This window comes from Lineus longissimus, chromosome 1, assembly GCF_910592395.1.
Source record: "Lineus longissimus chromosome 1, tnLinLong1.2, whole genome shotgun sequence".
Classification (NCBI taxonomy): domain Eukaryota; kingdom Metazoa; phylum Nemertea; class Pilidiophora; order Heteronemertea; family Lineidae; genus Lineus; species Lineus longissimus.
In genome coordinates this window covers 23,495,906-23,510,939 of record NC_088308.1, presented here as the reverse complement: position 1 = coordinate 23,510,939, position 15,034 = coordinate 23,495,906, and the positions used below count along the sequence as shown (strand labels likewise).

At 39.6% G+C, this 15,034-nt stretch overlaps 3 protein-coding genes across 3 annotated transcripts; 1 reads left to right on the top strand and 2 right to left on the bottom strand.

Annotated features, from left to right (window-relative positions):
• Positions 1 to 1,541: 1,541 nt before the first annotated feature.
• LOC135487604 (uncharacterized) lies at positions 1,542 to 7,117 on the bottom strand. Its single transcript, XM_064771599.1, has 13 exons — positions 7,113 to 7,117; positions 6,822 to 6,977; positions 6,514 to 6,675; positions 6,113 to 6,325; positions 5,538 to 5,733; positions 5,152 to 5,292; positions 4,533 to 4,878; positions 4,206 to 4,289; positions 3,801 to 3,914; positions 3,462 to 3,625; positions 3,178 to 3,358; positions 2,799 to 2,902; positions 1,542 to 2,462 (listed from the first exon to the last, which is right to left on the bottom strand). Exons 1-13 carry the CDS (start codon positions 7,115 to 7,117, stop codon positions 2,226 to 2,228), a joined length of 2,103 nt encoding a protein of 700 aa, XP_064627669.1. The 3' UTR covers positions 1,542 to 2,225.
• Positions 7,118 to 8,722: 1,605 nt separating this feature from the next.
• Positions 8,723 to 13,096, bottom strand: LOC135487569 (inactive serine/threonine-protein kinase TEX14-like). Its single transcript, XM_064771461.1, has 11 exons — positions 12,994 to 13,096; positions 12,419 to 12,533; positions 11,854 to 12,141; positions 11,402 to 11,489; positions 11,015 to 11,142; positions 10,682 to 10,783; positions 10,296 to 10,419; positions 9,780 to 9,949; positions 9,330 to 9,484; positions 9,025 to 9,221; positions 8,723 to 8,731 (listed from the first exon to the last, which is right to left on the bottom strand). The coding sequence occupies exons 1-11, from the start codon at positions 13,094 to 13,096 to the stop codon at positions 8,723 to 8,725; spliced, it is 1,479 nt and encodes a 492-aa protein (XP_064627531.1).
• Positions 13,097 to 13,620: 524 nt separating this feature from the next.
• Positions 13,621 to 14,223, top strand: LOC135487517 (late histone H1-like). Its single transcript, XM_064771314.1, has one exon. It carries the CDS (start codon positions 13,621 to 13,623, stop codon positions 14,221 to 14,223), a length of 603 nt encoding a protein of 200 aa, XP_064627384.1.
• The last annotated feature ends 811 nt before the right edge of the window (positions 14,224 to 15,034 follow it).

Genomic DNA, 15,034 nt, shown 5'->3' with positions numbered 1-15,034 from the left:
GACAGCACCAGCACTGAACACATCTCCACGTCTCACTGTCTGGAGCCCTCCTGTACACAAAAACACCAATAGACATGAAATATTGCAATACCTAGTATGGATTCTTCCTGTGTAAAATAAAATTTACAGAGCAGATTAACTTCCACGAATAAAAAAGACGTTTGGCGTGGCCAAAGTGCGGAAATAATGTCTCCGCTAAAATACACTACGAAATACACTAATCAATGCACTACGCAATATACAGTAGAGATGCAGTTGAGTTTGTTATTGTTTTGACTTAGAAGCTCGCCCATATCATAATATATTCATGTATTCATGAAGTATGAACTCATTTCTGTCACATACAACTCTAAGAACAGTCAATTTCTCCTTAAATCATCACCGAAACCGCGATATCCGCAGGAAGATTTCGTTCTAGTGTCCGAAAATGCATGATCTTACAGGGGCGCTAACTCGACAAATAGAGGGGATCTATGGGGATCTATGCGAGTTTTAGGTATTACAGGTCTCGAACTTGTAAAATCTGTAAACATGACTCCAAATCCCATTATGATAATGAAGAGATTGCCCCATATCTGGGAGACTGTTTTGAAACCATCGCTAATTTTGGAAGATCGGTGCCCGGCTATTTGGTTTAAAAAACCCTATTTTTCCCCATCAAAACAGCACTTTTCATTATTCAAATGATAGCTTATTGTCTGAAGACTTATTTCATAGCAGAAAAGTACTAATAACTCTGATTTGATGCGAAAAATCTAACTTTTTTGATGACTTGATTTTCCCTTGGCCGTGGATCGAGTTTGTTTACAATATGCAGCGCCATCTTGGAAAAAGCCGTGACGTCACCGCGGTATCCTCCTTGCGCGGACTACTAATAATTCTGCCCAGCGTGATCAATTACGTCAGCGTTGATATGGCTCCTCATTGGATGGAGACGCATGGACGTTGCCCCTGATTGGTGCAGACAAAGCTGCGCGTCGATATAAAACAGCGTGTTCGGACGCTCTGGGCGTCTTTCCAGCCCTTGCTTTCCAGCCATGTTCTCGAATACGAAATCCTCAATTTGCCTTTTGCCTTCCGGATCCTTCATTCTAAAACTGTTTCATAAGATTTACTACGCCAAAGTCATAGTTGATAGGTAGTTCGTCGGGATGACGATTTGAGGACATGGCTGAAAAGACGCCCAGAGCGTCCGAACACGCTACCTCGTGGAGGCAACTTGAGTGGCCAAATAACTACATGCATTGGTCCTGTCATAGGCTACTTCGTGGAGGCAACTTGAGTGGCCAAGTAACATGCATTGGTCGACTTAAGTGTACAGTGAGATAAAAGCTCTACCAGAGGCAGTAAGGTTCCTGATGTTGTCCAAGATACATGAGGTACTTCAGGGACATGAGCTATCTCGGGTACATATTGGCTGTTTCAAGTAAACTACTGTGCCCTTGAGGGTTCTCAAGGGCACAGTGAGATGGAAGCACAACCAGAGAAGTCCTGGACAGTTTCCTAAATCAGTGGCAAAAGAATGCAAAAAAACCCTGAAATATATCGACTAAAAAGGTTTTATTATCAGTTGCAAATTGTACATTTTGTAACATCTCATAACAAACAGTAGATCTGTACAAGATCCATTACCATTAACAATTTCTAAATGCTTAAATAATACATTGTCGAGGATTCACATTCAATGATTCATGCAGAGTGAACACAGTATACGAGGAAAACGTATTTTCATTTAAAAGACAAACAGACAACACCTAAAAAAGCATTAAACATTCTTCAATCTATAAAGTCATTGGAAAAGATAGAATTAGATAATTTAAAGTTGGAACATGAACAAATCTGTACAAATATCAGTCATATAGTGATGCCTTTAGCAGTGCCTTTCTTTAAACAAGAACAGAATTACAACAAGAATATATTCATTAGAGATCAAGGTTTAGACAAAATTTTCAAGAATGCAATAATGCTACAATAATTTTCACAGATCATGTCGACTTATACATGTGGGACCGAGTCCTTTTTTAACATTCGAAAAGGTATCAACTTTAATATTTTCTCTGGAATTGGTCTATTCCAATACTATCCACAGATTGCAAGGCTTCAGGACTAGATTTTCTTAATCCACTCAAAATGGGAAGTATTTCAAATTCAGTCCATGAATAAACAGAGAACACCATTAGAAATTAACTCTTACGTAATGTTCTATCATTTTGGATTAGATTGAATCAAACAAAGGTCTTCACTTGCCCACTCATGCTCTGCACTATTTCATCTTTTACCTGAGGGTTATCACCGTCTCCATCTGCTGTCAAACTAGGTTCTTCCACATCACTGTCCACATCCACAGAAACACCATCACTTTCATCTGCAGCCAAACTTTCCCCATCACTGGCACCACCAGCATCAATGATCCTGTTTGAGAGCTCTTCACTGTTACCACTGGAGTCCTGTACTTCACTTATCTGAAATAAGATGTTATATAAAACTTATCTTTATCAAACCATTTCTAATGCCAACCACTTAGAAATACTTGTCATTATGGCACCATTGGTTCATAGCCTCAGGTCGAAAACCAGCAGTAAAACTGCCAAACAAGTTGGAGAATGTAAGAGGAAAAAGCTTGAATGACTGATAGTGTCCTAGTCCCATCATGCCTTTTCTCCAACTGCATCTCTATTATTAGGAGAATATGTTTACCATTATTGAATCATTAATGGAACATGCTCATTACAATCAACTAATCATCTATTGACAGCTTGAAATGAAGGCTGATTGATCAAAGAACTCTGTGGACCTACCTCGACCATGTGTGGTATCATCCGGTTAGGGGTTGAGCATGCAAGAAGTTTTTTTATCCTTTCTGATGGTATAGGCGTAGGCAATGGTGTCGTGGTCTCACAATCTGCAAAGTACAACAGAAGTGTTTGTCAAATATCATGAAGTGTTGGTCAAATATCATACTTGTTTGCCTTCGTAGCTGTAAATAAAAACTATCAAATGAACTTTAACCTATAAATGTCAACATCATGCAGCTATCAGACAATTTATCCAACTGTCTGTATTGAGACAAATCAATGCCAATTGGATGTTTTTATAACCATTTTAGATTCTTAATCTAGCAGTGCAGACTAACATATTCAGGCTCAACTCATTAGCGACTGAAACAGACTGACATACCTCCTTGAAATTTCTCGACAATAGACGAATCATCAAAAGGAACAGGGTTCCCTCTGGATGGACTTGATGTATCAAGGGACATAGTTGTTTGTAATCTCATGTGGTCAGCTTTGCACATACACTGGCTGATCACATCGTCATTGTAGAATTCCTCTATTTCTAATTTTCTGGCAAGACTTTCCTACAAAAAAGGACAGTTGTTGAGAATACATGTTTCAATATCGCTATAACCAAAAACAGACAATTTTGCATTGCATGTGAAAGATTAAACTGAAGCACCTTACCTTGTCTTTATGCCGTTTGATTGTCTCTGCAGATGCTAAAGATTCTGGACTTGCATTAGTGCTACTCTCAGTGGTAGTGGCAGCTCCATCAGAGTACACTTCTTCCAGGACATCGTTACTGAATGTTACTTCCATTTTATTTCTCACACTTCCAATCCTACTTGCTTAAATTAAATAAAGAAGCATGGAATCAAATCATGACTTGATGTGAAGGGCTTTTAGGCCCCATGTCAACGGTACGAAAAAAGGTTTCAGAAATCAAAAGTATGAATCTTGTGTGGCATGCAATATTAGCACCGCTAATCTGTTTCAATGCGTGTAGCAGGTTACATAACTTACCAGCTGGTGTGGGTCTAGTCTGTTCATCCGTATCAAAGGATCCATGATGACACTCAATACTTTCACCTTTTAGGTCATCAGCTGATGCATTGGATCTGGCACACACCGATGTGGCTGGATTAGAAAACAGTGTAATTTTTAGATCAAATCTACTAATCAGTTTAATTATTGATACTATTGTATTGGAAGATATGCACTATTTTATGTGAAATGAATATACTAAAGTCTAAAGAGATGTTAAGTGTAAAACATAAAGTCTGAGACCTCAAGACCACTAAATATGTCTACCGTGAACAAATGGTCACACTAAACTACCATACAAATTTGGTGTCAAAAGATACCAGTAGACATCAAAAATTCATAATGATTTTGTTACACTATTATTTTTGATTCACATACATGTACCAGAATAGAATTTTTCCAAGCTACTCCGTGCTTCCTCCACTGCTGATTCTGGGACAGACTCAACGAAATCTTCAATTTCAACATCTGAAAAGAGTGGCCTGTTTTATTTGCCGCCTTCAACATTAGAACTGTTGAATTACTCCTCTACAAATCATATCGATATGAAAAGACAGATAAATGTCATGCGATAATATCCTAATTCAATTAAGACAAAAGGAGTTAATAGGCAACAATCTTCCACTAATATAATACCAAGATGATACCACTGGCCATGAAGCCTGATGAATCAGACTCCATTGAATTCAAGGTGAAACAATTGCGACCTACCTCTTTTGTTCTTCATTTGCATTCTCGATACTTGCAAGTTCCCATCTTCAAAAGATGATCTGTCAGTATTTGAACCAGCAGACACCATCCTCGGTCCAACCACTTTGTACTGTCGATTTTCTTCTTCTTCACTATTTCCATAAGTTCTTGTATAATTCACCATTTGACTTTTTATTCCTTGTCTTTGCACTTTTCTTTCCAGCAAGCTATCACTGCCTGTCTGAGGGAAGTGCGACGTCTGCTGTACATGATAGTCATCTCTAACAGTATTGTGCATCTTGATTGTCTGAGTGGCAATGTCAATGCTTGCTCTCCTCTTCTCTTCTCGGGCGTCAGACACTTTTTTCTGAAAGAACAGAAAACCATGATATTTCAGAAAGCTCAACATGCATGTGACTACTGCCAAGGAGAATTGGTCATCAGTATTTCAGCTAGGGGCAAAATTGTTCTTCATCCTGGATATTTCTGATGTTATCATAATCAGTATTGAGTGTACTAAAGTCTTTGATCCTTCTGCAGGACAGGAAAACTGGTGAAAATATTTTAGCTTGACGGAACCAAATAATGTTGTATGGTAAATAAGTGCCAAAAATTGAGGAGATGAATGGGCAATACCTACCTGATATCTCAATTGCCGGTCCTCCTCATTTGACCACCTCTGATCTGACTCAACTTCCCCATGGCTCATTCTACTCTGTGAGCTTTTTCGGGCCAGAATTCCACATACTGGATACCTGTATTTGCCAATGACACCAGCTTCCTGAAGTAAGCAGAGGACATTCACAATGATTATCAACAACAACCCATTATATTACAAACTAATGCAAGTTGCCAGTTTCAATTCCTAAATAAAGTAGTTTAAAAAACATCTATTCAACTTGCCAGTTTCAATTCCTAAATAAAGTGGTTTAAAAAACATCTATTCAACTTGCCAGTTTCAATTCCTAAATAAAGTAGTTTAAATTGTGAACCACTGTTGCTCTGAGGCCACGACAAGACTCGTACCTTCACTGCTTGCTCTTCCATTTCTTCATAATCATCAACAAGATTCCTAACGCTTCCTTTGCCAGCATACCATTCATTCTCTGGTTGGTTATCCTGATTGATCAAACTCGAAGTTGAGTTTCGACAAACTTGGCCAATTGTGTTGATCTTGGATGTTCCATTTGGGGCTTGACCCACTGACAGCTGAACCTCAGACCTGAGGTACATGTACAGGAAAAACAATAAGAAACTATGCAATTTACATTCCCTCCAATTTCTAGGACTATATTTTAGACGAACACCATCATAATAAAAAAAATGGCCTTGGAAATGAAACGTAATGCTGCAAATTATTGAGGAGCAAGACAAAACAATGTTGTGCCAAAAGAAACAATTAGTACTGGGATACTGTATTACCAGCAAAATATAGACAAAGTTGATTCAAAACTAACAAGCAGATTTAAGGAATTCCTGTTTAGGGGCACTGCCACTGGATTTACCAGGGATACATATTATAGTTGTCCACATGAGCGGCTGTCCTGTAAGGATCAGTTATTAAACATAGCCAAATGTAGAAATTACGTAACCAGAGTCACCTGAATTTCACTGCTGTTTGCTTGAATTCTGCCACAACTCGGTCCATCTTTGCTACAGTGTCCTTGATCAATTCAAAGTTCTCCTTACTGATTCTTCCCTTGGCCACTTCAAATGCTCCGATTCCTGGTCCTATCTTGTAATCAACTACATGTTCAGTTAGATGGGTTGCTGGTTTGAAGCCTGTCATACTCCCATAGCTGGATCTTTTTTTCCTGACGAGTTGAAAAAGTCACTTTCACAAACTGGATGAAGTTTGAATCCACTGGCAGTGCAGGGTACTTTGATACATATACTACTTTGAGTAAAAGAACTGAACAACATCAGTTAAAATATTCAACCAGCGCACAAGCACACCCACAAATTGGCTGCTCTATGAAATCTTAAGAGAGTTCAGGCTTACCCTTCAAATGATGACTTAATTTCTCCACTATGGTCGAGCTCCTTGACACTGCCATCACTGTTCTCCAGGACAACAGATGGGATGATGGCTGCTTTCTGTTGGATAAGTCCTGAAGTTCCATAGATACTTGCCAGAGCACCGTAGACAGTGGAGTGATGAGGTCTGAAAGGTGATAATAAATAAGACAAGAATTAGATAGTTTATGGTGATATCAACAACAACAAAGAATTTATGTTGATGATGACAACCCTCTTGATGACGACAATGGGGATGATGATGATGATAAACGCTTTTTTCACTATACTTACCTTTTAATTTCATTGTGATGTTCTTCCTGCTTCTCTGATGGTAAATGGACAGGCACACTGCTCCTCCTGGTTCCTTCTCCGGACAGGCGAGATAGAAAAGATGGAAGTAGGGCTTGTTCCAACAGTTCATCACTTGAAGATTCTTTGTAGTCAGAACTGAAGTCAACAAAAAGTTTTAAACCATTCAAAAGTATCAAATAGAAAATATCTCGGCAAAAAAACAATGCCAAGCTTTAGTCTGATTGGAAGACAACATTATGACCCGTTGTCAAGGTCAATTTTGGAGGTGACACCATGCTTGTGGATTTTGAAAAGACTTTTACCATTGTATATCATCAACCAGTGGCACATTGGCTGCTGATCCTCCTTTGATCAGGGCTGATGCTTCTCGGAAGAACTGTCTCTTGATTGGATCATGGATATAGCTATAACTCGTGTGAGATGTAGCTGTAGTGGACACTTCACTCTCCGTCTCAATGATACTGTCTCTGTGGTCGGATTCCGATTCAGTAGCAGGCGGAGTCAACCCCCTGAAAAGTACATGCATTAGGTTTTTTTAACTCACCATCAGTGTAAACGAATTGATCTATCAAAAATTATGTACATCTTGAAACTTACTGCACAAGAACTGAGCCAATTGTTATATTACCAAATAATGATTTTGTTGATTCAACATCAACCTCATATATAATCATATTGTTTGAGATTTTAGAGGTACAGTACAGTCCTGCTAGCAGAGGTGTTTGCTGAGGGAGATTTTACTCTACCTACATGGAACTAACGGATGACATTTGGCTATCATCTTTGCTTGAGGATTCTCTAACTGGATGAATGCGCATAGACTTCCCTTGCAGAGTCAAAGAACCATGACATATACTGCTATTGAAACGTGAATTCAACAAGTTATGGTGATGTGATCTGGGCTTGTGGGGGCTGTACGGCTCATGGTTCAATTCAGACCTCTTCTCCTTGGGGTGACCTTGATGACTAGATTCCTGGATGGATTGAGACTTTTCTTCATCCAAATGGTACTTGTCATACTCCGAGCCAATTTTCTTATCATGAGAACTGGATCTTTCATTCTGAATCAATGGACTAGCTTTCTTGCTATATGAGCCAGACCTCCTTGTCTTTCGATGATGAGAACTAGACTGTTCACGTGGTGTTGCAGATCCATTGGACGGACTTGACCTTGTGCGAGGAGAACCAGATTTCTTCGTTTTTGAAGGATCAACAGAAGAACCACGAGTCTCATAATGCCCTTCACAGTATAGACAAGAGTGAGAAGACCTTCTGCATTCGCAGTGTGGAGACCTAGCCTTGTCAAGATTAGCAAACTTTTCAGAGAGTGGAGAATCATCTTTCTCATGGCATGAAGGTCTTTCACAGGTTGGAGAATTGAGCTTATAGTCTTCAGCTGATGTATCACTAGCAATGCTCTTGACATGAACTTCGCAATGTGAACATGGCCTGCTCAGATGTTGTTCGGATCTCTTCATGTGTGTACAAGGTAGCTCATCAAGTGCACCTGGCCTTTTATGGTATAATCCAGTAGTTTCATCAGTCTGACCCTGCCCTCCATGATGCGTCCTATACCATGCCAAGTACTCAGAAGACTTCCGCCGGCGTGGCGGGACTGGATGTCTGCTCCTTGACTTCTCACATGGTACCTCAGACGTGTGGCTATGCATAGATGATTTACTGTTCACTTTCCATGACTTTTCAACAGGATTCTAAAATACAAAATATATCAAGCTAGACCTGGTCCAGAATGTCTTGCAGCAAAACTCAACGTTGGCCTTTCAGATATAACATTGAAGTTTTCGATAGATAGGATCTCTGTTTATGGTGGCTTGGTGATGTCGCTTTATTATCAAGTAGACAGTTTTGATTACTGGATATCACATACACTGATACAGCATGTCAAATATGTTACAATTGAATTGTTTTACAAGAAACTAGATTTCATGGATACAAAAAGGTAGTGAGGATCAGGAGGAGGCTTCTGTCCATCAGAAGAAGCAAAAAGCCATAAATCATTTGCCCATACATACAGAGCGAAAGAAGGATCGAGACCTCACAATTAAAAGTGCGAACTGTTCATTTTGAGCAGAAAAAAAAGTGAAAAAATATTTGGACAGTTCCCAGAAAGTAGTTTTTCTAGACATTCGAAGATTTTGGCGTCAACTGAAGTAGAACTCACCATGCTACAAGTCTCAAGTATTTCAACGAGTTGTTCCATAGATATTTTCCTCTTCGCTGGCTTCAGTGAAAGACCCCATTCAAGGACTACATTGTATGGCATGGGTATATTAGCTTCTTCAACTGGAAGCTGGCTGCCTTGTTCAAGAATATCAACGACGATGACATCTGCAGTTTTACCACTCCAAGGGACCTCACCTGAAGAAATATTTAAGAAGTGGAAAGTATCAGAAAGTGCACAGATAACAGATTCTTTGGATAGCTGTTTTTCACCCTTACCATTTGGATTTTTTTAGCTAAACTTACCCATTAGCATTTCCCAGATCACAACGCAGAAACTATATAAGTCTGAAGCAAATGATGGCGGTGTCCCATCCATGACCTCAGGAGCCATCCAGTTGTAGGCAGCATTGGCATAGGTGTTCTGGGCTACCAAGCTCATCTTCTCTCCTCTGGAATCCCTGGAAAGAAGGAAACGTGATAACATTATACATGTAGAATAAATCTAAAATTTAATTTTTGAGGCATATACTAGTAAATTGATATTGCAATGCATTAGATACTAATTATTCAAAAGGTTTTGAAGATTACAATTACATTGTGCAGGTCATTCAAATCACACAACATGACGGCTCATGGCTGACGTAGGTTTGGTGACTCTTGACATTTTCATTTCTTCAGAAATTTAGTCATGAGAAATATTCAACTACTAATTCCACTGGATGTGACCACATCACATTGCCATACATCACTTACTGTTTAATAGCATACTCCAAGTTGCCAAGCTTTGCTGTATAAGGAGTGACAAGTTGAACAGCATGTGATGTGACCCAACAATGGATGATATTCTGCCGATGAAGGAAGAGTAGGGCACTTGCAATATGTCTTGCTACATTCCGTACATCAGATGGAGATACTGATTCAAACTGAAATTATGATAGCAAAAGTTTTTAGATTGAATTTAGCGTTGTTATGATAGAGTCATACCAGCTGGCTGAAAACAAAAGTCACTGGTTTGGCCAATAATTGATGGCTGAAGATGAAGATATGAGTGAACTTGGAGGAAGATAACTATGAGCTTTTTGACAGTTTTTTAATCATCAAAAAATATTTTAAACCTCTGTTCGCTCTGAGTTTATTTAGTGTCTTTGACTAAATTTGAAGACCTGTTTAAAGCATGAAAAAGCTATGGGTGTTAGAAGTGACTTAAACAACAATCAAGTAGAGGTTTCTATTCTAATATTAGGAACACCAGTCATTAGCAGAGCATACCCTTTCGTGGAGATAGTAGTAAAGAGAACCGACAGCCACTGGTTCGTAGATGAGCACCATCCCTTCAAGGTTTTCTGTTTGACAGATTGCCATCAGGAGAAGAATGCTGGAATGTCTGAGTTTCCTGAAAAACAATCATCGAGAGATGAGATTACTGACATCAGACTGAATCAATTCAAAATGTTGTACACCAACGCATGGCTGAAAAATATTTGGTGAAGTTAAATAAATGTTTAATTAAATGTTTTGAATGACTAACACTGAAACCGAGCAACAACTAGCTTTTGAACATATTGAGGAGCAGGATTGCAAATTTCTTCAGAACAGAGCTAGCTCGATCCAAATTAAAGTCATTCCATCAGCACATGTGTTTGCACCGAACTTACACAATATGGTCGTGTTCTTCAATCAGCAGATCAACAACACCACCCTGTGGACAATGTCGATGCAGTCGCTTGGCTGTCACAGGTGTCTTGCCCCAAAGCATACTAAAAGACAATATGTTTAAACCTTAAAATGAAACTTTTCTCTCCTTTACTTTCAATTGAAAAGTTCCATGACCATAGGTTAGTCACCTATTGATTCACTTCAAAGTTGATACGAGGGCTTCGAACAGCAAGATATCTTCACGCAGGAGATATGATTTTGTGAAGATCACTTTATATTACAGAGAGATTATTCAACAAAATATGATCAGATTTGGTTATTGGACCTAATACCTCTCCATCACCATAAATGATCCGTTATTATAGGTGACCCCATGGTTATTGTGGGTAACATCCAACTCATCTATCAGAGGAACAGCAGCCATAGTTCCAGTTTTGTGATTTTTTCCTTCGAAATAAATCTGAAAATGAGAACAGATCAAGCATATTAGATAAAAATCAAATTAGACAAAATTATGTAGTAAGGGAACAACATATTTAAATTGACAAAAAAATAAATTCTGTAATCCAAGTGGACATCAACAGGGTAAAGAAATAGCAAAAATTCTGTCTCCACTTACTGAAATATCAAACTTCAAAGTGAGTTGATTTGCATTGCGTGATAAACACGGAGCACAAGTCTAAAGCAACGGGATTGCATAAAACTCTGGAATGAAATACCTTTCCAAAGCCAGCACTTTTAACATTATGTAACTCATGTGAGCCCTTCTGTCGAAACATCGCCAAGAGAGCACTAGGATTCAGTTTCCTGCAATTATAAAAAATGTTTTAGGGCGACTAGTATAAGCAGGACCAAGGAAGGTCAAATTAATTGATTCTCTCTTATCTTGTAGCATTCTACATCGAAATAATTCATGCTGAGATGAGGATTATAACTATGAATAAATCAAACACAAGCCCAACACCTGTATAACTGTGCATAATAATCATAAGAAGTCTACCAATCGCCCCCCTTTTTATAGCTCTTGCATTGGATAGTTGAAGAATGTCAATGTCTTCTTCCTTTTATTAGTATTAGGAGAGATAATTTCTGTCCACTCCTAGATTTCAATAGTTCGTCATCAATGATGGAAGTGACGCAAGTCATTTCTCACAACTCAGTCATGTTTTACCTAAGGCTTAGATTCCTGATAGTGCCAACAAGCGATTTATCCTTCTGAGGATGCAAGAATTCCGGAGAACCTTTGCTGCTCATAGCAAAAAGACGTGACTTTTCAATAAAGTCAATCATCCGCCTCTTCTTTTTTGGATCATCCTGCAGCAATGCCCAGTCTCTTGGCAACCTGTCTTCATTGTCATGAAACCTCAGGTCACCCCCTGCCTCAATCAGTTTCTCAAGTGTTCTCACATGTCCAGCAAATGCAGCTGCATGTACTGGAGTAGAACCATTCAGACTCCGCCTAAAATGAAATGTAGAAGGTGGAGGAGTACCTGTTGGACCCAAATAGAATAGAATATGTACATAAGGAAAAACAAATAAATGAATGTATCAGCATGCATATGACGGAAGACTTTTTTGAGTAAAAAATACAGACACATCTGCATGATGGTGTCTAATCATGCCTAAGTCCAAAAAAGACAATAAGAAACATTTAAAATTGTTTCCAACTCAAGAAAAGAAAATCAATTGATAATCAGCTACTAAGTAATTTATTAATATTTGACGACAATACTCACAAATTTGGGTCAGCATCATGCCGTAATAGTAGGTCGATAACTGATTCATGGCCCTCTAAACAAGCAAGAAAGAGAGGAGTCTGGCCATCTTCATTTTTCGCATCAACCTTTATCCCTAAACATACACAAAAGGCATGACATCAAAAGGTTTCATACAATGTAATTGTAAAAGAAGCTGAGCTTAACACAACCAGTCCAGTGAGATGGAGAAATTAAGATACATGTAGTAGTTTCATCCAGCAATAAATGAAAAGTAAATGATAATAAAAAAAGATGAGGGATCCCAGTCACAATGTCTCGTTGCTTTCTAGACTGAGACATAACTTGCAACTTGAAAGTTGAAGTAAGTAGCTGTGGTCGTCAGTACCATGTTTGGGGTTCATGGAAAAACTCAATGAACGAGCTCGATAGCAAAGATTACTTCGGAGCAATCCTCAACCCGCTTTCATGTTTTGAAACATACTGAACCTATATATATAATGTGACCAGGCCAATAGGAAGGATAGAGGCCCAAGTCTGACTCTGATTGCCCTTAAATAGTGGTTTTTCATGACATCAGAGACAATCTTTCCTACCTCTCTGTATAGCTTTTTTGGTCTGCCTTCTACTTCCACATGCAGCTGCCTTGAGGATGAGCCCAGCTAAATGTTCCACACTTGCACATTGATCACCCTTCATTGCATTCTTTCAAAACTTTGAGTTCGACAGTCAGGCATTTGCAGAACTCTTGATAGGCCTAATAAAAATAATAAGAACAAATAAACAAAGCCAATGTATGGCAAGTTGTCTTTTCTTATTAATTGTGCAAATCTCCACCGGGAAATCGTGTTGGTCCCAAAATTTAAGCAAATTTTTCAGAAATCGTCGCAGTACCAGTAGTTTTTGCACAGGGGCTCAAACATGTCAAAAGAACAACAGTGACAAAATGGAGATGGAGGTTCTGAACGTCAACATGGTCAAGGACGTCTCGTTCACGGCAGCGTTGCGACAAGAGAGGACTCAACGTTGCTGCATCAACGATTCGCCCGTCGTCAAACAAACGACGTGACGTAGAGAACAGTGCCTTTCGTTTCACGCTGACGCTGTCTCCTGAATTAAAGCTGAATCGCACGATATTGTTGTCATTTCGCACGTAAACATCAAAGAGTGAAAACCATCTCCTCACTGCTGCCAGTTTGAAGGCCACAGAATACATCACAAACATGGCTCCGCCACAGAAATATAGCGTGATGGTCGCCGCCGCTATCAAGGCCCTTGGAATGAGCAAGGGTTCGAACGTCAACGCCATCACAAGATACATCATGTCGAAATACCGTGGAGTCAGCAAACAGAAGAAGTGGGTTGCACTTCAAGTAAAGTTGGCGTTGAAGCGTGGCCTTAAAACTGGCAGCGTAAAATCATCCTCCAAAAGGCGAGGTGCCTTCCGCGCCGGCAAAGCAAAGAAAGCAACAAAGAAGAGGAGGGCTGCAAAGAAAGCAGCAAAGAGGGGTGGCAAGAGGAAAAGGGCCGCAAGAAGGAGGCGCAGGAGGACCCCATCCCCAGCGCGACGAGCATCTCCACGCAGGGCATCACCTGCCCGCAAACAAAAGGCAGCAGCAAAGCCAAAGAGAAGGAGTTCTCCAAGACGGGCAGCAAGAAAAGCCACAGCTTCGAAGAGACCAGCAAGGAGGGTAGCCGCAAAGAAAGTAAGGAGAGTAAGGAAGGCAAAAAGAGCAGCTCGACAGGTGAAATATGTTCAACGTAGAACAAGGACTACAAGGAGAGCAGCCATCAAAGCAAGGAGAGCAATGAAGCGGTGTTATTAACTTTTATTTCAAGTAGTATACGTTGAGACATTTATTTCTATCGGCTCATTTACGGAGATTAGGCCTATTAGGACTCATTTGATCATGTTGATTGGGAAAAAAGGTGTGTGAGTACTCGGACATTTTACTCTGCAACACGAAAAGCATGACGAGTCGAAAAACCAAACCAAACCATCTTCTCAGTTCGATCTCTACCGTTTTGTCCTTATTTCTGGTCTTTCCCGAGTTTCCGTTTAGAATTTATTTTTCGATAAAAAGGAAAGCCGACATTCTAATCTTCTTGTTGTAATTTTGTGATTGTTTCTATTATAGAGGTTTCAACAGATATTGGGCTTTGTCATCCATGATTGATCCTATCTTTCATTCACTACACGCAGCCTAGGATCACCGCTGAAAAATATATACTCTTTCAGTCAATTTGATCAACAAAAGACGAGATTATAAACGTAGGCCCACCCTGCATTCCTGGGTCAAACATACTGAGCTTCCAGCGGCTTTGCCTCCGTTGCCTCCGCCCATAATTACGCGCGTTGTCTGTTTTTCACTGGGCCGTTTTAGAAAACAGCTCGAGATTGCACTCGTGAGTTGATTTTCTCCGGCCTAAGAAAGCCCGCAGCACACTGTCGGACCCTGACATGTAAGAAGAAATACATGTAGTTGTGCAGATATTTATATATACCCGGAAAGTTCGAGACCCTCACGAAAATGATCAGGGATTCACTCAGCGTTCACCATGGTGAATACTTCACCGTCCCAATCCCGGTGAATTGTGGATTTTAATATACCATGGTGAAAATGAGACACATTTTTC

Coding starts and splice junctions, on each gene's coding strand:
- LOC135487604 (XM_064771599.1), bottom strand. Junction 4,879..5,151: donor ACCGGCAATTGAGATATCAG/GTAGGTATTGCC, acceptor CTGTTCTTTCAG/AAAAAAGTGTCTGACGCCCG. Junction 4,290..4,532: donor GCAAATGAAGAACAAAAGAG/GTAGGTCGCAAT, acceptor CACTCTTTTCAG/ATGTTGAAATTGAAGATTTC.
- LOC135487569 (XM_064771461.1), bottom strand. CDS start 13,096: ATGAAGGGTGATCAATGTGCAAGTGTGGAACATTTAGCTGGGCTCATC. Junction 12,534..12,993: donor CAAAAAAGCTATACAGAGAG/GTAGGAAAGATT, acceptor GTGTATGTTTAG/GGATAAAGGTTGATGCGAAA. Junction 10,784..11,014: donor TCATTTATGGTGATGGAGAG/GTATTAGGTCCA, acceptor ATTGTCTTTTAG/TATGCTTTGGGGCAAGACAC.
- LOC135487517 (XM_064771314.1), top strand. CDS start 13,621: ATGGCTCCGCCACAGAAATATAGCGTGATGGTCGCCGCCGCTATCAAG.